Source organism: Hydra vulgaris, chromosome 11, assembly GCF_038396675.1.
Source record: "Hydra vulgaris chromosome 11, alternate assembly HydraT2T_AEP".
NCBI classification, from domain to species: domain Eukaryota; kingdom Metazoa; phylum Cnidaria; class Hydrozoa; order Anthoathecata; family Hydridae; genus Hydra; species Hydra vulgaris.
In genome coordinates this window covers 27,080,654-27,107,500 of record NC_088930.1, presented here as the reverse complement: position 1 = coordinate 27,107,500, position 26,847 = coordinate 27,080,654, and the positions used below count along the sequence as shown (strand labels likewise).

Sequence of the window (26,847 nt, the reverse complement as noted above, 5' to 3'; positions counted from 1 at the left end):
ATCTAAAAAAGGAATGTAAAAAAATATTTTTTAAAGATTACTTTGTTTGCAAATTTATCTTTAATTTGTAGCTCTTTTTCATTATATAACATTCTTAACTCTTCTTCTTGTTTTTTCAAACCAATAGATAACACGCTATCCTTAAATTCTTTTAAGAGTTCTTCTCGCATTGATGCTTCATTACATGCACTTTCTTCTCTAATTTGAATTATAATAGTATCTTTTTTGTCAAGTTCTTCTTGAAGACTAGCAAGTTTAGAAAGCAAATTTTGTTGCATACTATCTGTATATTTTTCTTTCTTCAAGCTTTTCTCATCTTTAAAACTAGTAGACTAAAGCAAAATCTTCATCTAATTTATAAAATGACTTTAATGTCCAAAAATAATTTTAAAACTAAAAAAAACTTACTCTTTCAGATAATGATGATTTTAGCAAATCAACCTAATATTAAAAAAATATGAGTTATGGTAAAAATGTTATTAGTTTTACAAAACAAAACAAAAAAAGAAAAAAATTGACATTAAAAAATTCCTGAAAACAAAATTTTAAATGTTTTTACAACTTGATATTCTTTTAAAAGACGAGGAAAATTTTTTAAAACTTACCTCAAGTATATTTAGTAAAACTATTTCTTCTAAACTGTTATAAAAACCTACTTAACAACAAAATTTGTTTTTAAAATTTCTTTAATAGCTTATGAGGATTATCTAACAGTTAATATTAGAGTTTACTTAACTTTAGAGATAATCTAATTAGTATAAAGGAAGTTAAAGTAAGTATAAAGGAAGGGGAAGGAGGCATAAACTTGCTAGTTGAATGTTCATTTGTGGTGCTCTGTGATAAGACCATAACAACATCTGGGATCACCTTAATATCCACACCAAAAAAAAAATTAACTTTATGGAGTTTAAACCCTACAGAGTCCCAAGCAATACCTCACTTAAAATGTTTCTCAAGATTGTGTTTTGGAGTTAAAGGATGGAGGATAAAACTATATACTTTAGAACAAAATCTTAATTACAAAATGCTGTTTATGGAAGATGAAGTTTACAAATCAAGATAATGATTAACAGATGACTTAAAAGATTGAAAATTATATGAATCAGGAAAATTATACGAATCAGATTACTCTCCAGAATTTTTTAAAATAGAGATAACAGATGTTACATTCCAGCAGGCTGGAAAACAAGACTCTGATCAGCACTTGTTAAATAGTTTTGAAATTATAGACAACAACTCTGGAGAACACTTCTGTAAAACTATGACAGGTATGTTGCCCAGACCACAAGCTGTAGAAGAGTCTAAACAGGAAATCATTTTAGATACAGAAGCTGGAATGAAACGACTGTCAAGTAGTGAATCAACCTGTTTGTCACACAAAATTTTGTGACCTGAGAATAACAGACATAGGCATTAGGCAAAACTCTTTTACAATGGTTTCTAGCAATAGTAAACAAATGTCAATTTTCAGAAGTAATGGTTACTATTGGAAATCGCAGCACATTGAGAGGAAAACCATGAAGAGTGAGGCTTGACTTAGAATCGTCAAAAGTAATAAAAGATTCCATGCCACCCTGAATCTAAGAAGTTACATTATTAGCACGTTTGTCAGCAGAAAGAAAAAAGGTTTCTACGCAAGGGCCACCACGAAGAAAATCACAGAAAGAGTCCCAGTCAGCTTCAAGGTATTTGTAAGAAGTACTACGATAAGGGAATTCTGACGATGAAGAAGAATGAGATAATAGTTTTAGAGATATCAAACCAAAATCAGCGATAAGAATAATATAGACCAAAGAGAAAGGTGAGTGATTAAAAAAAGAAGATTAGAAGATTAAAGAAGTGATTAAAAAGAGAAAGAGGATAGAGTGAAGTGGTGCTAAATGAAAGCACATAAAAGAATAGTCTGTGAATTCAAACCTAGTTTCCCAACAAATGGGTGAACTCTTCCAAATGTAAATAAACAAAACTTTTTTATGATTGATTAGGCACACAAATATTTTTACTTGAGTACGTAATGCATAGATTTGTTGATCTTTCTCTTCTAAGTTAATATTTAAAACTTCCTCCATATGTCGCTTCCCTTCTTTTTCAAGTTCAATTGTCTGTAAAAATAACAAAATGGAAAAAATTTTTAATGTTCTTAATAATTCTCAAGAAATCTTTTATGTTCTCAATAATTTAAAAGGAAAAAATAAGAAATATAAATATTTTACCTCTTTGAGTTCTTTGATTCTTTGTAACTGTTTATCTTGTCCATTGGTCAACGCTCCCTAATAACGAAGTAACAATATTAATAATATAAAATAGTTTATATAAATATTTTTTAATTTTTAATGCCCATAACCTGTTTTATTTCTTAGAAATGTTTGAAGGTACACCCAAAAGTTTTATTGATTTTTTATTTTGTTACAAATTTAATACTCTTTCTTTATATATATTAGGGTTATGACTTCAACCCCATGCTCCTGTACTGTAGTTTGATGAACTTTTACCTCAAAAGCACAAAATGAACTATTATTTGCATATCTTTTGAAAAAATTGATTTTGACATAAAATCGATTTTTCAATGGCGGGGTGAACTTTTTTCAAAAGATATGCAAATAATAGTTCATTTCGTGCTTTTTAGGTAAAAGTTCATCAAACTTTAGTACATGAGCATGGGGTTGAAAAAGAAGTCATAACCCTAATATATATATTGCATTTGTGAAAATTTATAAAAAATTTTAGTCCATTGTTAAAAAAAACAAGCATTAGTTTCCATAAAATGCAAAAGATACCAAAATGTGATCAAAAACAAATCTGTGAAGAAAATCATGCATCATGATGATGAGTCTTATTTCGCCTGAAAAATCAATGGTAATGATACTTTTTACTCAAGCAACTCAAACGTTTCAAAACTGTAATTTGTCCTTAGTGATCATGCACTTAACCAAAATCTTTATTTGGAACATTGCATCAAGAAACAATTTTTATTTTTTTATTAAAGAATAATGATAACTAATACTTATTTCGGTCTGACCTGGCTTCTTGACATTTTTTCATAACAGTGATATCATTCTTTGAAAAAAATTCGATAAATTATATAGTTAAAGTGGATTACCCACCAAATATCTTAGAACATCACCCAACTGAGGATTTCTAGAGTATTCTAAAAGGAATGGTATATGCAAAGAACTGGCAGGCAAATCTGAATCTGAATCAACTTTGTATTATGATAAATAGCTGCCTCAAGAAAGTCGACAAGAACCTTGCAAAAAATCTTGTCAAATGAACTCATTCTTAACATGGCAAAGTCAGAAAAAAGTAATTTAAAAAAATTAATATTAAAACTAATAAAAAAATAAATACTCAATTCAAAAAATTGTTTAATTAGTAAGTTAAAAAACTAGGGGATTATAGAAATTTATAACATTTTCATTAAACAGTAACTAGTTCTACACTTATAAAGATAATTTTCCATTTCGCTCTCTTATTTCTATATGGCATGGATAAACAATTTTTTACAACCAGGTGCCATTCTCAATATAAAATTGTTTTTCATATTTGGACTGACTATTCTTATTATAAACATCGGATGGTAATCTTCTAGTGGTGTAATAGCACCACAAAAGATTACCATCCAATGTTTATAAACTTCTCCTAAATTAAATTAAAATCCTCCTATTTGGCCATATAATACCACAAATGTTGAGGGGTATAAAATCAGAGCTTGATAAGATATAAAATCAGAGTTTCGTGATACAGTAATAAATTTATTACAAAATATAAATCATAGCATTTCGCATATCTAAAATGAGTTTACCTCTAACTTTTCCTTTTCTTTTTGCATTGATTTATATGCACTTACAAGCTGAAAAAATACATAAAATATATTAAAAATATATAAAATTGAGACAGCACCATTTTTGAAGGTACTGAATCCAAGATGAAAAGCAAAAAATACAACTCAAAATATTTGATATTCATTTTTCATTTTAAAATGGTCAAATAATTTGTTTCGTTACCATGGACTCAGTTCATATATATAGGTTCAGTTGTGATGTGTTAAAAATATTACTTAACAGTACTACTAAAATTTAGTAGTACTAAAACTTATTACTACTAAAATTAACGAAATCAACGAATTATTAAATTAACGAAACCAACCATTTTAAAATCGAAAAAATACCATCAAAAACTTAAACTACGTTTTTTTCTCTACATTTTGAATTGTCAGGTACCTATTTTTAGCCATATACTTCCACTAAACCATAAATTACTTTATATTTTGTTATGTTTTATCAATAGGTACCACGGTTAAAATTTAAAATAAATCTGAGGAATTATCCTGCACTACAAAAAATAACTGTAAAAACAACTTTACAATAAAAACACTAAAATAATTATTGTTAAAAACAGCCAGATACGTCAACTATACAGTTACGACTGAAAAACTAAATAATGAACTGAATTTTTTGTAATGATTATCATATATAATTAAAATATAAAATTTATTTTCTACCATGCTTGGTGTATACAAATATCATTAAAAATTGCATTTTTACAATGGTTTTCAGAAATATTTTAGGAAAATTTTTTAACTAGCATTTTTTTAAATCATTTAAAAATATGCAGCTTCCTATAAAAAGATTTGAATTCAGCAAAATTAGGTAAAAGCAAGTATCAAAATCAATGCAAAATTATGTAGTTTTACTACAAACAACCATCTAAAATTATTACAAACACACTACTAATTTTTTTATAAAGCATGCTACTAAAATTATTACAAACATAATATTAAAATTAATACAAACATACTACTAAAATTATCACGAGCATAATACTAAAATTACTACAAAAACACTACTAAAATTACTACAAAAACACTACTAAAATTACTACAAAAACACTACTAAAATTACTACAAAAACACTACTAAAATTATTACAAACATAAAATCTAATTATCTAAAATAATTACAAACTAAAATCATTACAAACATACAATTAAAATTACTTCAAACACGCTACTAAAATTACTACCAACATTAAAACTTTTCTTTCAAATGTTAATGTTTGCTTAAAAACCTGAAAAAGGAACGAAAGTTTTGCCAGCTTAATTTTAATTACACTATGTAAGAAATTTTCACTTTTGTTCTGCTCCTGGGTTGAAAGTGAGTTTTCCTAACCCGTTAGATCTAGAACGGAAAGGAAATCACTATTATTCTAGAAAACTTTACTTATGTGACCAGGACAATGAATTTTTGGAAAACCGTGTGTTTTCTAGAAAATTCTTGATTTGCTTTCAATCTGGAGCTACATCCCATAATATTCCTGAACTGCTAGAGTTGTCCAGATGTTTTTACAATTCTCCTAAACACTCTAGAATGTTCAAGAAACTTCCAGAACTTTCGTGAAACTCTCAGAACTTTCTAGAACATTCTTGAACATTCCAAAAGTAGCTGTACAAGTATAAAAGTACAGGTGTCTTAAACCAAGATTCCAGTTTGTGGGATTGCAGACTGAAAGGTTAACGATTCGTAGTTCATCAAAGATTCTCCAACTTCTTCAGTCAGCGTGATGGGCTGTGCTTCATAGATGGTTTATCCCGGAGCCTCAAAGCCTTGTTGCTTTAAGATGAAAACAACTACCCATCTCTCCTGATAGCCCACGGTGCATCTCAAATAGGACACACCAGTGTCAAAATGAGTATATTAAAGTATGACAACTAAGGATGGAAGGTCGTTGGTGACTTCAAAATGATACCATTCCTCATGGGTCTTTAAGGAGGTTTCACAAAATTTCCTTATTTCCTCTGTCTCTGAGACAGGAATGACACTAAGGCGCATTATCGCACAAAGGACTGGCCACAAAGGACCGAGTTTTCTGTTGGAAAGAGCAATGTGAAGTGGGAGCTGCTGATAGAACCTCATAAAGTGCTTATGCCACTGCTGCATATCAAGTTAGGCCTCATTAAGGAATTTGTCACTAATCTTGACAAGGAGTCAGCAGCATTTCAATACCTCCAAGATCTTTTTCCAAAGCTATGCAAGGCTAAGGTCAAGACTGGTATATTCGTCATACCACAGATCAAGAAGATCATAGAATGTGAGGATTTTATAAAGCTGTTGAACAGGACGGAGAGAGCAGCTAGGAGCAGTTTCATTGTAGTTGTATAAGGCTTCCTTGGTAATCACAAAGCTGAAAACTATGTGGAATTGAAGTTGGTCTCATAAAGAATAACGTAAAAATGGGATGCAGAATGTCTCCGAAAGTCCATATCCTTGATTCGCATCTCACCAAATTCAAGAAGAACAAGGGTGCTTACTCCAAGGAGCAAGACGAGCACTTTCATCAAAATATATTGGACTTTGAATGTCCTTGCCAAAAACAGTATTACGAAAACATGACAGGGGACTAGATTTAGGGGCTACTTTGAGAGAGCGATCCGTAGTACAAGCGTAAATCAAGAAAATCTAAACATTTCTGAACCTTGTTGAGTGGTTTCCAACTGGGTTTGTCTGTTTGAAACCTCCTTGAAGACCTATGAGGAATAAAATTATTTTGAAGTCACCAACAACCTTCCATCCAGAGTCGTCATACTTTAATGCACTCAGCAACATTATTCCTTGAGCAATTTTTGTTTTTACATGATCATAATGATGAAAATGAAACAAAATTGTTCTATTTTCACAAAAACACAAGTTTTCTTCTTCCTGTTGTTGTGTAAGCAAAGTTGGTGTTTAATGAAGTGATTTTTTCACATACTTTAGACATAAGCAATTGAAATATAACACTTAGAAGCCAGCAACAAAAATTGTGTTATTTTATTTAGAGTTAATAAAACATATGTTTTTCCAATTTTATTTTAACTGTTTTGTTTACAATTTAAATTAAATCTTGTTATTTGGAATTTATATAGAACATTAGTTTTGTCAGTTTATTTTTATTATTTTATAAGGAATTTAAAAGAAAGTTTCGCCTTTTTTTTTAATTTAAAATATACTTAAAATGTTCGCTTTTATTTTAATAATTTTATTAGAATTTAAGTAAAATATTCATTTAGCTGTTGTGTTTTTAAAACTAATTTATTCAGAATTTAAATAAAATGCTTGTTCTTTTAGTTTGTTTTCTTTTAATTTTTAAATTGAATAAAACGGTTTTTAACGTTAAATTAAATAAAACGGTTTTGCTGTTTTTATTCTAACAATTTTATCTAAAGTAAATAAAGTGCTCATTTTACGGCTTTAAATTTATTTAAAGCAATAAAAAAAAATTTTAATTTTGAAGTCAGCAAAAAGTTGCAGACCTCAGACCTTCGCAATATTTTGTCAACCTCAGACTTTAAGGTTGGCATTGCAGAATGTCAACCCAAATTATGAGGGTACTACTAAAAAAATAATTCAATAAACAGTTTAATAAAATAATTCAATTTAAAAAAATCAATTGCTTATATTTTGTTTATATTTGTATAATTATTTTCAGAACCAAAGCTGCTTTTTTATTTTCTGATCCCACCTTTGCTCAACCAAAGGTGGAGTCAATTCCATGCAACAAATATAATTTTAAAAAACTAAAATATATAATCATAACTAAACATAATATGTTGACAAATAATAATCTTTTGATCAACAAATAAATACCTCTGAAAACTTCAGCTTGAACTTTTTTAAAATTTGGTTTTGTTTTTTAAAAGCAACTCTTAAATCATGTATATTCATCTGATCAAACTTTATTGTTGAATCTATGTCTGATTCAACATCTGATCTTTCATCTACACCGGCATTTGAAGATATAGAGATTCTTCTATCACTCAATAAAAGAGGTTCTGAGGCAACAAATGATTCATTCGGAGTACTTTCTTGAAGAGGAAAATTCTCATCTTCATTAAGATCAGAGGGTCTCCTATTGTATTCATGCTGTTTATGCAAAGGAGATGAATACAAACTTGACAGTGGAGAGGCTGATTCATCAATCTTACCATTATTTTGGGCTTGAGCACGACCAACCTAAAATCATGTAATATTAAATTTTATAAAAACAAATATTAAAATACATTCTATGGTTTATAGTTAGCTTATTAAAAAACTTTATTATTTGGGAAAGATGTTTTCATTATTTATTTATATTCAAACCTCCAACAAATGTTGAACACGAGCTAACACTTCTTGAGGGCTAGCATTATGAGGGTTACCATTTGGATAAGATTTGCTATTTTTCGTAGAATCATTAGTATAGGACTCTTCCATCATTTTCATATATTTTCCCCTTGAAATTAGCTGCAAATAAATTTTATTTATGATTTAATTTTTAATATGGTAATTTATAAGTTATTTTTAAGCTTTTATTAATATATGCATATATATTATATATATATATATATATATATATATATATATATATATATATATATATATATATATATATATATATATATATATATATATATATATATATATATAATGTTTGCTATATTTTAATATTACAATATTATAATTATTAAATTTATTTTATTTGTATTTTTATCTATTATCATTTTTATTAATATATTATATTAATTTTTATACTATCATTTTTATTATTATTATTGTTATCATAATTAGTGCTCAAAAGAATTACTTGAAGATTGTTAAGTCTTAAAACTATGTTTAACTTAGCAATCATAAACATTTTATAATTTTAATGCTAATTTAATAACTTTATCTTTCTTTTTTAAATGTTAAAATTTCTTTTAATATAAAGTTTGACTTGCAAACTTTGGCAATAGAATTTGATCAGCAATAACTAATTTTGGGAGTTCAAAGTATCAATTTTTTCAAAAGTTGACAATCATTGATTGTTGATCAGTTGTTATTTCGAGTGCTGAATTACTATTACTTTTATTATTTTTGTTTTTGTTTTATGTTTTTGTTATGTTTGGTGTTTAATTGGTTAAAATTAAAAAATTTAATTTTATCTAAAGTGTTAAATATTTTACGTAATTCTACTTAAAAAGGATGCTGATCTTGTTTTGAAACTATTATTATCAGTATTAGATAATTCTATATTAAATCATGGTCCATTTAACTTTTTTATTTTTGTTTTTTATTTTATTTCATATTTTGACACTTGATTCCTATTTACAATAAAACGTGGTAAAAATTTCATAGGTAATGGTAAATTTCATGAGAAATTGCTGTGGCAAAACTATGAAAATAAGTGTTTTGAATGCTTTTTTAATAAAGAATTCAAAAAATTACAAAAATAAGTGTTTATAATGCTTTTTTAATGAAGTTTTAATGCAAAAAAAAATTAATTATTTCAATTACTTATAACTTGTCACAAAATTCTGATTAACATAGAAATATATATTTTTGATTAAGCATTTAAATTGGTTGAAACATTTAGAATAAAAAAATATTCATGTCAAATTCTAGGAAATCCTACATAATTCTTAATAAATTCTAGGAAATCCTGCATAAATTTTTGTGACAACTAATTAAATCTTAAAAACTGAAAATTCTGTTTTCTTTACATGCTTCTTAATGGTCCGAGTAATTCATTTTTATTAAGTTGTGTGCTATTGGTTTAATAATATCAATGGCATGCAAAAGTCAACAAAATATTATTGAAACTTTAAACAAAACAAAAAAAAGATTATATCTTTATGCTGCAATATGTGAAAGATGTTACTTACAAAACTTTGAAAATGTATCTTATATTATAAATGTATCCTATATGTATCCTATATCATAAATGTATCCTATATTATAAATGTATCTATATGGCAAAAAGCTCAGAAATATATATGCAGAAAGCTCAGAAACATATATACGCTAAGAAGGAAACCAAAAGATTGCACACAACAAAAAAATGTTAAAGAGCATAACTCAAAAATTAAAGGTTCTGTCAATGTACTTTATTAAAAACCTGCAATACAATAAAAATTTTCAGAAAGAAACCCAAAAACTTAATTTAAGAATTTATTAATAAATTTAATTAATGAATTTATGGGTCTGAGAAAACAGAAAAAGCTGTATTTCAGCAAAAGTACTACTGTTTAACTTTTCACATTTGCACTCCAACTTGGTTGATATTAAAAATACCAAATAAAGCTAGACAGATTTTTAGTAAAAGGACTGATTAATAATTCTCTATCATATAAAGGTAAAGTTTTACATAAAGATGTAAAAAGATTATTTATTATGACTCAATCAATATTTGTTAAATTAAGTCTGGAAAAACGCTTGGAAAAGCATTTGTAAACAAAAATACTTCTGTGTAATTAAAAGTAACTACAATTAGTATTTCATACAAAAAAATTTAAAAACTCATTTAAATAAGCTAATCAAAATGTGCTTCACTTAGGCTAAAGTGATGCTTAATGTGCAAAAGGTCACATTTTATTTGTATATGTTCTTATTACCAAAATGCTGAATTGCTAATAAATGCATTATGGGTAAAACATATAACAATTTTCATAAACAGTTTCCCCAGTGGAAAAAAGAATGCATGCGCAGTGTAATGATAACAAACTGCTCACTATGCATTTGTTTGAGATTTTCAAAAAATAAAAAAAAAGATTTTAAGATGAACTACAAACAATGGCAAATCATAGATAGTGCAAAACTATTGAATTTAACATTATGCTTTGCAAAGCTACTATTTCACACTCTCAATCACATTATCTATATCAACTTGATATAATAGCTAAAATGGATATAGAATGTTACCCTTTTGTTTAATATAATGACATTACTCAACTTTCCATGTTATGATTAAAATATCATTATATATATATATATATATATATATATATATATATATATATATATATATATATATATATATATATATATATATATATATATATATATATATATATATATATATATATATATATATATATATATATATCAGGTAACCAAAAAAGTCCGTGCGGTTTATACTAATTGCCTATTTTTAAGAAATGTATTGAGAAAACTGGTTGTGGTGGGGGGATGATTTTGAATATAAATTAAAACTTGTTTTAAGGATAACAAATCAGTGTGTTTCATAAGTTTTATTAGGGCGTTTTAAATTTAAAACTCTTAAGTTGAGTATGGCTGTGTCAGATGCGATAATTCGCGCCTGTTTACTTTAAGAGTTCAAACTTGGAACCAAAGCTGCAGAAGCTTGTCATAAGATATGCGCTGCTTTTGGGGAAGGTACCAAAGCAGAACGGACAGGTCAAAAGTGGTTTAAAAAATTTTCTTCTCGAAATGAAAATCTTGAAGATAAACCAAGATCTGGAAGACCATTCATCGTAAACAACGAGGATATCAAGCTTGCAATCAAGCAGGACTCCAGTCAAACATGTCAGAACCTTGCCTTAAGATTTAATGTGAGCGATGAAACTATTCGTTTACATTTGCACCAACTTGGAAAACGTTGGAAGTTGAGCAAATGGGTACCTTATGAGTTGAGTGAAACAAACAAGCTACAGCGCTTAACCATTTGTTCTTCATTGCTTTCCCGCCACAATTTAGTGTCATTTTTTGACCGGATGATGACGTGCGACAAAAAATAGATTATGTACTGCAACAAAAAACAAACATATCATTGGCTAGTCAGTAACGATCCAGTACCGATGACTCCTAGACCAAGCATTCACCAACAAAAGATTTTACTGTGTGTATGGTGGACTACAGCAGGTATCGTTCACTATGAGTTGCTACCAAATGGACAAACCATTACTGCTGAGATATACTCAGCCCAATTGGACAGAGTTTCAGATGCTCTTCACCAAAAATAAGCAGCTTTGGCAAACAGAAAAGGTGTTGTATTCCACCAGGAAAACAACAGACCGCACACCACAAAAATCATGCGGGAAACTCTAGCACATTTACAATGGGAGATTCTACCTCACCCTCCGTATTCACCAGACCTTACGCCAAGCGACTATTACCTGTTTTTGGCCCTGGATAATAATATGAGGAATCAACAGTTTCGAAATTGAGAAGATCTCGAAAATGAATTAATTCAATTTTTCAGCTACCAAACTCAAGATTTTTATAAAAATGGAATATACCAGCTTGTTTCACGATGGGAGAAAGTTATTCTTGCTGAAGGGGACTATTTTTCAGAATAAAATTTATTAAAACTGTTTTTATGTGTATTTATTTATGGATCTGCAAAACCGCACAAGCTTTTTTGGTTGCCTGATATATATACATATATATGTATATATATATATATATATATATATATATATATATATATATATATATATATATATATATATATATATATATATATATATATATATATATATATATATATATATATATATATAGACACACACACACACACACACACACACACACACACACAGATATATATATATTATAAATTATATATATATATATATATATATATACATATATATATATATATATATATATATATATATATATATATATATATATATATATATATATATATATATATATATATATATATATATATATATATATTAGTGATGTACCGATAACACTTTTTTGGCCGATGCCGATTAATGGGAAAAGGCCGATACCGATGCCAATACCGATTAATTAACTAATTATTAAAGTTTTGAAGATATAAAGCCAAAGAATTTTAAATCGGGTAAATTTTTGACATATAATATCTGGCCATATAATACACATTGGAAAGGAAGGAGGCGTGGACATCCTGGTTAAATGCTTATCCGTGGTGTTAATTGTTTAAGTAAGTTTTTGTACAGAAAAAGGGGTTTCGTCGTAAAAACTTAGGTTCCTTTGCTTCCCTCAACTTTATTTTATCATTTTTTCAAATAAACCCACAGAATCTACAAAAATATTACAAAAGTTCAAAAAGAAGTCAGTGAAAACCTGTTTTTTTGTTGCTTTTGTCTTATTTTTTAATTTTAAAACAAAGTCAAAATAAACAATTTTTCAAAAAATTCTAAGCAATGCATAAGGTTTAGATTATTTATTATTTAATTATTATCAAAATGCAGGATAAAAGTATTAAAATCTGTAATGCATATCGGTAAATTAATAAAAAAAGGCCGATGCCGATCAGATTCCGATTGTACAAAAAGTGGCCGATTAAGCCGATGCCGATTAATCGGTACATCACTAATATATATATATATATATATATATATATATATATATATATATATATATATATATATATATATATATATATATATATATATATATATATATATATATATATATATATATATATATATATATATATATATGTAAATAATGTAATTTACAAATGCATTGTTTCCTCACAAAATAACCCTGATAAACAATATATTGGCTTAACAAGGGGGAATGGAAAAAACGTTATGCCAACCACAAACAATCGTTTAAACACAAAAAATATTCGAAAGAGACTATGCTGCCAAAAGTTATTTGGGATTTAAAAGAAAAAAATAAAAAATTTAATTTACAATGGTCTATTATAAAATCTGCCCCTGCCTATAATAACATTTCCTTAAAATGTATGCTATGTTTGCAAGAAAAATTTGAAATAATTACTCATTTAAATCAGGAAAATTTATCAAATAAAAAATCTGAATTAATTTCTAAGTGTAGGCACAAAAATAAATACCTCTTAAAAAATTGTAAAAACAAATGACCAAATTAAACTATCCCCATTCCAAAGAAGTTTTTTTAATAATTACTTTCTGTAACTTCCCGTTAAACAAAAAATATAGTAATTAATTTATTTTTTTTTTTATAATAATTTATAACTTCCTGTAAAATATTTTTTTCTATAAATTAGCATAAACTGGTGCTCCATTTATATACATGATAAGTCATTTCACATAAGCCATTTTTTATCAGTTAGTCAATCGCTATCTAGCTCTATAAACTTCATCTTCTCTCTTCCAGTAACTTCCAACTCTAATAGTGCTTGTTTGCTGTCTTGTTGGAAGCAAAGATGTTGAAAATATATATATATATTTAAGCAAGTCTAAAGAAATCATTTAAGCCGTAAGATAAAAGAAGTAATAAACATTATAAAAACCACTTATGAAGTTTGAATGATGATTTTGTAAAAAAGTTTGCATGACAATTACATTTGATATTCGTGATATTTACAAATGTAATAACTTAAGAAAAAACAAAAAAAATTTTATTTTTGTCGACCTAACTTTTTCATCAAAAATGATCAGTTAAGTAAAAAAAAAAAGATGTTTTTAGGCACATAAAAAATAATAATAAAATAAACATAATTTATACATAAACTTTTATTTATCCTCTTGCAAGAGCAAGAATATTGATTTAGACAATTTCTCATAACAAACAATGACAAAAATAATTACCCAATTATGTTAGTGTATTCTACTAAATATGTAAACTACAGTAAATTATGTTAGTGTATTCTAATTTATATATATATATATATATATATATATATATATATATATATATATATATATATATATATATATATATATATATATATATATATATATATATATATATATATATATATATAAGTAGTAAGTATATAAGTAGTAGAAAATCACTTAACACAGTAAGTATATAAGTAGAAGAAAATCACTTAACAAAAGTTTTTTTCATTTAACACTGAGTTTCATCAATAAAGATTCATCAGGATCATTCATTTCTGATGAGTCTTTATTGATAAAACACAGTGTTGAATAAAAAAAAAATGTTTGAAAATCACTTAAGATTTCCTACTACTTTATAATTGCTCTGTTCTTTTAAGAACAACGATCACTCAATTTTTTAGAACACATTTTAAAATTGTTTTTATATATATATATATATATATATATACATATATATATATATATATATATATATATATATATATATATATATATATATATATATATATATATATATATATATATATATATAATATTTAAATCAAAAATTTTTTTCTTATCTATATATTTAAAAAACACCACATAATTCCACATATTACATTGTTACATCTCATTACATAAGAGTTACATATCGGTTACATAAAAATAACAGACATGTGTAACCAAACCATAACATATAATGTTATGTCTCAATACGTAACAATGTTATAGGGGCATTTTCATATTTTTGCCATAGATATTTTTCATTTGATTAAAGAAAAAAGCTGTTAAAACTTGATCATTTTTGGAAATTAGGTCAAAAATACAAAATTAGGTTCAAAAATTTCTAACATTGGTTGATTTTATGAATTTTTATTTAATATTATTACTACAAGAGTAAACTGAGGTAAGAGTAAACGGTTTAACCTCAAATTCAAATACTTTTTTAAAGAAAAAATATTTTATGTTTATTTTTTTGTTTTGTTTTAAAGAGAACTTTTTACATTATATAGATATATAATAATTAAGAAAAAATATTTTGAAAATCTTTTAAAAAATCCATTTAATGAAGAAAAAAAATGTTTTCTTCTCCCCTTATAATTAGAGAAAAGTAAATTAGTTAATTTTTAATAACAATTTTTTAAGATATTAGGAAAATCAAACCAAATAAGCATGTTAAGAAAATCAAGCAAAATTAATTAAAAATAAAATGAAAACTAATATTATTAGAAGTTATATTATAAGAACTAATATTATTATAATAGCTGTTGACCAGCCTCGCACCCCTTCTTCATCTATTAGGCTAGCGCAGATGTATTAATACATTGTTTCCAGTTTAGGATGTTGAATGCTGTATCTTCTTGACTCAATGCATGGGTTTTGCTTGTGTCACTGTTTTTATGACTAGGTAACTCATTCTATTATCTCCTAATGAGGGTACAGCTCTAAAACTCAGTTTTATGGTTCTGAGGCTGGCTGGTAGTCAGGTTTTCCGAACTCTGTGGTAGCACTCAGAGAGGCTGATTCCAACAACAGCTGAAAAATATCAAAGTATTAACAGTGCCATGTTGCGTATGGATGGTGTCCCTGTTTGTACTTTTGGTGTGCATTGCGGAGGCCACATTTGGAGCCCTTTGTTACGCCTTAGGGTTTATTAGTAGTAATGAGGCAATTGCTTGGGCTGTTCTGAGTACTATCTATGCATTGAGTCAAGTTCTTCAATCTAATTTAAAAATGAATAAAGTACCGAAAACTATAAAACACAAAAAACCATCATCATCACCAAGTTCTTTAAACCTATCATTCACTAATATTTGTGGTCTTCGAAGTAACTTTTCTTCTGTTGAGTCTTATCCCTTGCAAAGTTCACCAGACCTACTTGCCCTTTGTGAGACTAATTAGAGTTCGGCTGTCTCATCTTGTGATCTTAGTGTTAATGGTTATCTTCCTTTAATTCGTAAAGACTCCAATAGTCACATGCTTGGCCTGGGCATTTACATTCGTAAGAATTCACCCATTTGTCATGAAACTAGGTTTGAATCCACAAACTATTCTTTCATGTGCTTTCGTTTAGCACCACTTCACTCTATTGCCTTTCTCTTTGTTCTATATCGCTCTCCTTCATGTCAAGACTGCACTCTTTTTGACGTTATTTCTGATCATATTGACCAAGCCCTCTCTCTTTATCCATCAGCTAATATAGTTATTGTCAGTGACTTTAATGCTCACCACTCTGAATGGCTTGGCTCTAGTGTCAGTGACTCTGCAGGCATTAAAGCCCACAACTTTTGCCTTTCTCAATCCCTAACTCAATTAGTCAACTTTCCAACTCGCTTTCCTGACAACCCGAATCATTAAACTTCTCTACTCGACTTATGTCTTGTTTCTGATCCTAGTCAGTGCTCAGTTTCTCCACATTCACCCTAAAATTCTTCTGATCACAGTTTGATCTCTCTAAAACTAATATCTCATTCTTCCTCATCACCTGAATCCCCCTATTATCGAACCTCTTACAACTACAGTAAAGCTGACTGGGATTCTTTCCGTGATTTTCTTCGTGATGGCCCTTGGGTAGAAATCTTTTGTCTTCCTGTCGACAAATGTGCTTCTTACATAACTTCGTGGATTCAGGCTAGCATGGAATCTTTGATTCCCTCTCGATGATTCCAGGTCAAGCCTCACTCTCCTCCATGGTTTTCCTCACACTGTGCTGCTGTGATTGCCAGTTGAAACCGTTACTTCAATATTTATCAGCAAAACAATTCTCCGGAAAATAGATGTCTGTTTATTATTGCTAGAAACAATTGTAAAAAGGTTTTGTCTAACGCCAAAACCTGCTGTTCTCAGGTCATGAAATCTCGTATCTCCTCTCAAAAATTAGGCTCTCGTGACTTCTGGAGAATCTTTAATAATATCAATAATAAGGGCAAATCTATAATTTTACCTCTCTTGTATAGTTCAGACTTAGTCACCTAAAGACAAAGCTGAATTGTTTGCTAAATACTTTTCATCAATATCATCTCTTGATTCCACTAGTTGCGTTCTATTGCCAACAAACAGGTTAATCCATTGCTTGACATTCATATCACTCCAGCTTCTGTATCTAAAGTGATTTCCTGCCTAGACTCTTCTACAGCTTGTGGTCCGAACAACATACCTGTTATTTTCTTGCAGAAGTGTTCACTAAAGCTGTCATCTATACTCGCAAAACTATTCAACAAGTGCTTATCAGAGTCTTGTTTTCCAGCCTGCTGGAAAGCGGCATCTGTTATCCCTATCTTCAAAAATTCTGGAGAGCGATCTGATTCGTCTAACTACCGTCCCAAAAGTCTTCTTCCTATCATAAGCAAGGTTTTTGAATCTTTAATTAGCAAACACTTAATTTCTTATCTTGAATCTAATAACTTACTTTCTGACCATCAATATGGATTTCGATCTTCTCATTCTACAGCTGATTTGCTAACAGTAATAACTGACAGGTTTTATCGTGCATTAGATGAAGGTGGAGAGGTTAAGGCCATCGCTCTTGACATTTCAAAAGCTTTTGATAAAGTTTGGCATGCTGGTCTTCTCCATAAGCCTTCTTCTTATAGTGTATCCGGCAACATCTTTAAGATTATTGAATCCTTCCTTTCCAATCGTAGCATAAAAGTTGTCCTTGATGGACAGCACTTTTCTTCTTATTCTGTAACTTCAGGGGTTCCTCAAGGTTCTATCCTTGGCCCTATACTCTTTTTAATTTACATTAACAATCTTCCAGATATTCTCACATCTAAGGTGGCATTGTTTGCTGATGATACTACCATTTATTCTTGTCGTGATAAGAGACCAACACCTTCTGATTGCTTGGAGGGGGCATTTGAGCTTGAAAAGGATCTCACTTCTGCTACAGCATGGGGCTCACAGTGGCTGGTGAACTTTAATTCAGATAAAACTCAATTTTTTTCAGCCAATGGTTATTGCAATAATTTAGATCTTCCTATATTTATGAACGGTGATGTACTCGATGAGTCACCTACTCTTCATCTTCTATGATTAACTTTTGCTTCCAATCTTTCTTGGAAACCATATATCGAATCAGTTGCAAAATTAGCGTCTGCTAAGGTTGCATCTCTTTATGGAGCTCGCCACTTTCTTACTTTGGATTCTATTCTCTATCTCTATAAATATCAAATCCGGCCTTGTATGAAATATTGTTGCCATATCTGGGGCAGATATTCTAATGATGTCCTTTCTCTTTTAGAAAAGGTGCAAAAACGCATTGTAAACATAGTTGGACCTGCTCTTGCAGTCAACCTCCAACCATTATCACATCGTCGTAATGTTGCTTCTCTTTCTCTTTTCTAAAAATACTATAATGGGCACTGCTTTAAAGAGCTAGCATCTCTTGTGATATCTACTAAAATTCATTCTTGTGTTACTCGTCATTTAATTAAGTGTCATCATTTTTCTGTGACTGTTCCTAGGTGCTCTAAAAACGCTTATTCATTTAGTTTTTTTCCTCGAACATCAGTTCTTTGGAATTCGCTTCCTTTATCTTGCTTTCCTGATTCATATAATTTGTAATCCTTTAAGTCACCCGTCAATCGTTATCTTGCTCTACAATCTTCATATTTTCTCTTTCAGTAACTTCCAACTTTAAATAGTGGCTGCTTGAAGCTTTGTTGGAAGTGAAAAAAAAAAAAAGTCAAGATTACAAAAAACTTTTTCAACCAAATATACCAAAAAAACTATTTATTAATAAAAGAAAGAGTTGTTTTATCTGCAGAAGCAGGTTCGCGGCATTTTTTCATGCAAAAAAAACTCTTCAACAACTTTGCATTTATTGGGTAAACACGATTGACAAACCCAAGACTTGCAACTAAAAGCTTCACATTGGTACCACATTTTCGTTTTAAGTTAGCAATGCTTCTTCCCAAACTCTGTGACACTTTTTGCACCTCTTGATGTCTTTGTCTTGTCTCAGTTATTTTGAACGTTGCACTTGCTGAGTTTCATCTAAAGTTTCACTGAAGTAAATTTTGCTTTTTTTTAACTGCTTTGACTTTTTGGTCTCATCGTCTTGCTTTTGTTTCTTGAGCATCTCAGATGTACTTAGATATTGGCCTTTAACTCTTGGAATGCTGACTCTTTTGGTTTTTTTTTGTGTTTCAAAATGGTGGCGCTGTAAAACATTTTTCAAATTGCCTTTGAGTCTTTCTGTGAAGTGTTGCAACATTTGATACGTTTGAGCAGGAGTCACTGGTGTTGTTGTTAAATTTTGAAGTTGGGGAATCATTGGAGTTTGATACTGACTGATGTTAGATGATGATATAGGCTGGGATGAGGATGACAAAGCAGGCTCAGTTGAGGATGATGAAACAGACTTGCATGAAGATGATGAAACAGGCTCAGTTGATGATGATGAAATCAAACTAATTACCTGGAATTAATTTGATTGCCAGTATGATTACTTTAGTGAGCCATTGAATAAATTGTTTCTCATTCATCCAACCCAACTTGGATGTTGTAAATACCGTGTTATGTGGTTCTCCTACCCACATAACACAGTATTTACAACATGATATTGATTTGTAAAATTGTACCGGTACCATTCTGCCACCATTTGTATGGTGGCAGAATGGTACCGGTAGCATTGACACAATTACCGACTGTGTAATTATTTTTTCATTGTTACCAACCAATTTTGAAGGGCGTTTAGCACCGAGCCTGCAAATTATATGCTGTTTACCTTGATCGCCTGAAAATCCAATTTCGAAAAATTCCAAAATTTTGCTTCAAGAAATTGTTTTTGAAGTGTATTGAAATAACTTGTTATTTTGTCTTCGGTACAAAAGGAAGCTCTGAGAGAAAAAATATAGCCTGCTACTCTGACGCGGAATTTATGACTCCATTGTTTCGTGAAACCTTAATAGCATTCTTGTCCTGGTATACCATTTGGAGAAAACAGATGACTTTGATTTGTAGATACTAAATATTATTTAACTATTGCGATGACATCTGCGAATGTTCTGCCAAAACCCCAATCGGCTGAACTGATAAGTACTGAAACAAGAACAAATTCAAATGCTGTACTTAGCAGAGTAGTTGTACCTCTACAATGTGATTGAATTTGTTGTGCACATGGTTGTGAAGAGTTGCCTTTGGTATACTGTACGCCTCTGAAGCTTTTCTGAGTAATATTTTGTCTTTTTTGATTTGTTCTATTGCAAGTTGCAATTGCTCTTCATTGTAAGTTGTTTGCGCTTTACGAATGTAAGTATAAGTCATTTTGTTTTAAATTTTTTAGATAAATAGCAAATGCTGTCATATTTATTTACTTTTTTAATAATAACTATTAATTAGTTTAACAGTGCTCATCTTAATGCATAAGTGTGAGCAATTAGCATGTTTACTCTTCCTCAAAAAACATTTATATTGGTTTTTTGCTCATAACTAGCAAATTCAATTTTGAAAATAGAACCTTGATCGTCATAAAATTTTCTACAAAACAGTCTTTTTTGTTTGGTATAATTTAATTTTAGTTTTGGGAGTTTCAAAGTTGATTTTTTAGAGAAAAAAACTTTTTTTATGAGGGTGAGAATTTTGAGGTTTACCAAGGCAAAATTAAACTTTTTAAAATAATTTTTACACCTTTAAATAGAACACAAAATTTTCTATAAAACAGTGCCTCACATTTATAAAGATTTTTTGTTTTAGCTTTCAATAAATGCAAAAGAAACAAAATTTCTAAACCATTCACTTTTTTTTTTCGTTTACTCTTACCTTACCCCAGTTTACTATATTGCTGTTATTAATGTTGGTAGTTACATGGTTATACCAAGTGTTAATTTAAGTATTCAAAATTTCAGTTTATGCAAAACTATATACTTTGTTTTCATTTTCGGCTTAAATTAGCGAAAAAGTGAACAAAATAAAACAACAAACTTACTACTACTAAAGCAATAACATTATATTCACTAACTGTGTTTTAAATATGTATATAGTCACTAACTTTGTTATAAAAGTAACAACACTATAATAGTATTATTACTTTTATAACCCACCTACAACTTTTATAATTTGTTTGTTCAAACAATGCTTAATCAGGATATTATAAATAAAAAATGATTTAAATAATCTCAAATTTTAATTAAGCATTTTTTTACATTAAAAACAAAATAAATACTATATAAATGTAAAAAAAAAAAGTATTTACGTAATTTTACTAAAATTATATTTCATCCTAAGTGTTGGTTTGTTCAAACAATGTAAAAGAAATTAAGTAGATAAGATAATACTGATGTGTATTACCTGATCTTCTTATTTTCTGTGTACAACGTAAAAGAAATTAGGAGGATGAGGTAATACTTTAGTGATTATCTCAATGAAATTTCAGATTTTAGTGATAGTGACTTTGATAATGTGATAGATGGCACAGATATCTCCAATGAAGAGGACAGCAATGATGTTATGAACAAGTTAATTTTTAAAATCGATCTAAGCATTGTTACGCAGCTTGTTACTTTTGTTGTTCTAACAAGCAAAAAAACTTTTGTAGTCATTCTAACAGCAAATGACAACAAAAAAAACGGAAGGTATTGATAAAATATGTTGGACAAAAAGTTAACTTTTATCAGGTATATGCATGCAAATCTTTCATAGTGAGCCAGGTGTCAATTAATCTGTATCGTCAGATGACCTGCTGGAGATTTTTAAACTCTTATTTACTAATGAACTTGTAAATATGATATTAAAAATGACAAATAAATATGCAGATCAAAGCAATATAGGTACAGTGCACTCTAAGACATCCTGTCTTTCCAAATGTGAAGACAACATCTAATGACATTCAAATGTACTTAGCTATACTAATATACTGTGGCTTATTACACAAACCTAGACATGACTGCTATTATTCTAAAAATTTACTAACCGCAACACCTGCGTTTAGACATATAATATCCATAGATTATCCATGTCATATTTAGAAAATCCGGAAAATTGTTTGGATAAAATACCCGGAAAAAATCTGGAATATGTTTTCCCTTGATTTCCTTTTAATTTTGCTTTTAGCTGAGTTGTTTTTAATTTTTTTTATCAAACTTTTCATATTTTTTCTATGAGTGATGAGTGAAAAAGCTTCAAAAACAAATATATTACCAAAAATATATACTTAAACATGTATGCATAGAAAATGTTTGAGATATCCAGAAAAACTAAAAGGTGAAAAAAATATCCGAAATTCAGGAAATATCCGGAAAAAGATAATACCTGAATATTTCAAAATAAACTTTTACTAATTAAAAAGTATCTCCACTTTGTTGACATTCAGGATTTAGGGGAGGATCATAATAATTTTGCAAAAATTCAATCAGTATTAGATAGCCTCATTGAGCGCTTCAAGCTGCTTTTAAATCTTGGCAGTAATATTTTGATTGATGAATCTCTGCTTTTGTGAAAGGGTCATTAAAGCAGGAAACAGTTAATCCGCACAAAAAGAGCATACTTTAAATAAATTCTATTTGTGTGATACAGCTACTGGATATATCTGAAAAGAAATTTAAAATTACATACAGGAGCAGACACATTAGGAATAGACAATCAAAACAAAGATTACTATGCATCTATAATCATACTTTCTCTTCTTGATGGTCTGTTAGAGTTAGGCCATTGCATTTGTATAGATAATTTGTACACCTCAATAAAAATCTTCAAAAATCGCAAACAGTGTTCTACTGACCTAATTAGTACTATTTGGAGAGATCATAAAGGTTTACCTCTATTGTGTAATGAAAGTTAAATAAACGTGTGTAGAAAAAATAGTCAAATATTAAAACACATTATAAATTATTCTCTTATATTGGAAAGACAATAGAGATGTATTTATGATGAGCACATGTATACCAGACACTGGGAAAATTGAAGTTAGACAGCATTCTAACAAAAATGCCAACTGTTATAAACTAGTACAATCAGCTCATGGGCAGTGTAGATCATTCTGATCAAACGATGAAACTGTACCCAACGTATTAAAGAATGGTATAAAAATGCTTTTATTTATTTAGTCAACATGGTTTGTTTTAAAGCACACATCATTCACAGCAAAAAAATGTTAAACTTGATGCTCTTTATTTTCGGGCAAAGCTGAGCAAATTGCTTTAAAATATGGTTATGAAGTGAAGTCTGCTTTTGAGCAATGTGGTAGAGGTCCAACATTTAAAGCAAATCCTTTTTGACAGAGTTTAACCATTACCCAAGTATGATACTGGCTACTGCTCATGAAGTTAATGCTATAATAAGATGTGTAGTTTGTTATATCAATCCAAACAAAATACAAAAACAATCCTACTTACAGTTACTTTTGTGCCAAATATGATGTTGGATTATGAGTTGCACCTTGCTTTGAGAAATATCATACTGTATTGAAATACTAATTTTATATTATAGTAAGGTCCATTTAGTATATTATGAATTTAATAACACTTTTTATGTAAATTACAAACATTTTTGACTATTTTTGTTCACTTAATCTAATACTTGCAACTTTTAGAAATTACCTCGATGGTGGAGCTACTGCGTGTCAACATTAGGTGACGGTTAAAGGGATAAGATCAATAATTACTATTACTTCTAAACTATTTGTAACCAGATTCTAATTACTTGTAACCAGATAGATTATGTAATAATGTTACGTCATAATATTGTTATAGTGGATACCTCAAAAAGACATTTATTAAACAAATAAAAAAATTGTTTGCTATAATAAATGTCTTTTCCAGGTATATAGTCCCTTTTATATATATATATATATATATATATATATATATATATATATATATATATATATATATATATATATATATATATATATATATATATATATATATATATATATATATATATATATATATATATATAATATATATATATATACATATATATAAATATATATATATACATATATACATATATATATATATATATATATATATATATATATATATATATATGTATATATATATATATATATTTATACATATGTATATGTGTATATATATATATATATATATATATATATATATATATATATATATATATATATATATATATATATATATATATATATATTTGTACTTAGCCGTGCATGAAACATCATTACTGCCATCATACTGAAATAACCATCTGCAGGAGCTACATCTTTGTATAGGATATGCTTAAGTATATCATAAACAGTTAAAAACAGCTTTTAGGTAATCGTGTAAACATTTAATATTGTATACATTTTTAAAAGAAAAAAGATCAATTTAATCAATTTATATGATCAATTTAAAAACTTTCAAGACATCAAAATCTGTCTTTATTATTAAAAACCTTTTTTTTGTTGTTGTTGTTGCTAAACTACTTTTTTTTATTTTTGATTTCTTTATTCAAAATATTATTAAATTGTTGGAAGAAACCGATTTCAATAATATGTTGCGTACTAATAATTTTCAATAAAAATATGATAATATGTAAACGTTTTACCTCTCCTGTCAGACCCCTTAAAGGGGTTTGCTTTCCAGGGCTTACTCCTTCAACGCCATCTGCAATTTTTTGTTTTAACTTGGAAAACATAACTTAGATTTACTAATATATCATTAAAAGCTTTAAAATATAATTGAAGATGTTTTGCAAAAAACATTTTGCAGGCTTTTAAATACCATTTTGAATCAGAGTGTTGATAACTCCGCGACTTGATTGAAAACGCTTTTATAATATACGCGGTACCGCTTTTTAGATTTAGAGGATTTGACCATTAACCATCTTGCTACCGTGTTGCTTTCAAAACGTCTCTGCTAAAAGTGAGACAAAATTCTATGCATGATTGCGGAAGATTTTAAGTATTTTCATAGAGAGTTTCAAAAAGTGTATTTGGAAAATCTGGAAATTACATAAGATTTATTTAAACTACTTATACAATTTCTAAAAAACAAGCTGCTAGAACCCATTCAGCGTGCCCTTGATTAAAGAACAATTAAAAATTGTATACTAGCAGAATATATTATATGTATTTTATACAATTTTTAAAACATGTTTTATACGGCTTAACTCAAGCAAATCAATTTCTATTTTAAAAGTACATAGGCTTTCCAAGTTTTTTTTTTCAAATTCCTAATAATAATAACAACTGGCTCACTAAAATAATTTAGATTTGGATCTGATTCAATCTCAACGTTCATTAGTTTAAGATAAATTGCTTGACATTGATTCAAAACTATTTAGTAATTGGAATCAATTTTTACTTTTTATAACTATTTAATAACAATATTTCGTCAAAAATTACGAGTAGTAAGTTTATTATATTGTACTTGGCAAATTTTAATTTGCTAAAATTGTTCTGTTAATCTTTAAGGAGTCTATCTAACATTGCTCGTTGAGTCGTAGGTAAGAAGAGATCTCTCACTGCCCAGCAATCTCATGCGTATAGTCAGTTTCAAGATGATTTCTCGGTGAGGTCTGTCTTGCTTGTAAGAGTAACGTTGTATACCAATGTTATCTGACACTAGAACTATGTCTTTAGTAAGACTAGGAATTTTGGTTACCAGCGTCTGATCTAATAGAGAGTTTATAGGTGCCGGATTGAGATTGGTTGTTATAATTGAGCTGTCTCCCTGAAAGCCATGTCTTGCAAGTAGGTAGTGAGCTGAATCGAGAATAGTCCCATATGAGCATTCGTATTAGAGTTTCAGGTCAGTCAGGTTATCCTCCTACTGGTAACATGTAAACCAGTACAACCTGCTTCATATCCTGCTGCCTTGTAGGAAACGCCTTTTTAGACAAAGGCTAGGAGAAGCCAACACCAACTTAAAACACCCCCTGCCTTGGGGATCTTTGCTAAGAAAAGGCTAGAGATTATGTCTTGATAAAAAGTACTCATCTTGGGCAGATGTTAAACGCAACCGGCAACTGTCTTGTTGAAGGCCTTTTAGGCAAAGACTTGAGAGGTAAACAGATTTTATCTGTTGACCAGCCCTGCACCCGTTCTTCATACTGATGAATAAGGCTGGCGTAGATGTATTTATAATAGATTGTTTTCACTTTAGGATGTTGAATGCTGGATTTTCTTGACTCAATGCATGGGTTTTGCTTGTGTCTCTGTTTATATAACTAGGCAACTCATTCTATTATCTCCTATTGAGAGTACAGCTCTAAAACTCAGTTTTATGGTTTTGAGGTCGGCTGGTAGTCAGATTTCCCGAACTCTTTGGTAGCTCTCAAAGAGACTGATTCCATCAACAGTTGTAAAATATCAGGATGTTAACAGCGCCAGGTGGCGTATTGATATTGTTCCTGTTCGTACTTTTGGTGTGCATTGTCGAGGTCACATTTGTAGCACTTTGTTACTGCTTAGGGTTTATTAATATTAATGTGGCAATTGCTTCGACTATTAAATAGTGAACTCAGTACTATCTGTGCTTTGAGTCAAGTTCTTTAACAAATTCAAGCTCTCTAAATTTATCATTCATTAACATTCGTGTTCTTTGAAATAACTTTTCTTCTGTTGAGTCT

At 28.9% G+C, this 26,847-nt stretch overlaps 1 protein-coding gene across 2 annotated transcripts in view; it reads right to left on the bottom strand.

Annotated features, from left to right (window-relative positions):
• LOC105848807 (golgin subfamily A member 4) overlaps positions 1-25,160 on the bottom strand; it is a 57,849-nt gene extending 32,689 nt beyond the window's left edge. Inside the window, exons 1-8 of one of the 2 annotated variants that reach the window (XM_065810628.1) lie at positions 24,823-25,160; positions 8,114-8,257; positions 7,622-7,987; positions 3,803-3,850; positions 2,214-2,270; positions 2,004-2,102; positions 409-441; positions 42-332 (exon numbers count right to left, since the gene is read on the bottom strand). In XM_065810628.1, the coding sequence (XP_065666700.1) occupies positions 42-332; positions 409-441; positions 2,004-2,102; positions 2,214-2,270; positions 3,803-3,850; positions 7,622-7,987; positions 8,114-8,257; positions 24,823-24,912 (1,128 nt within the window). In that variant the 5' untranslated portion in view covers positions 24,913-25,160. The remainder of the gene's footprint in view (positions 1-41; positions 333-408; positions 442-2,003; positions 2,103-2,213; positions 2,271-3,802; positions 3,851-7,621; positions 7,988-8,113; positions 8,258-24,822) is intronic. The other variant, XM_065810629.1, reaches the window with a different exon arrangement.
• Positions 25,161-26,847: the final 1,687 nt, after the last annotated feature.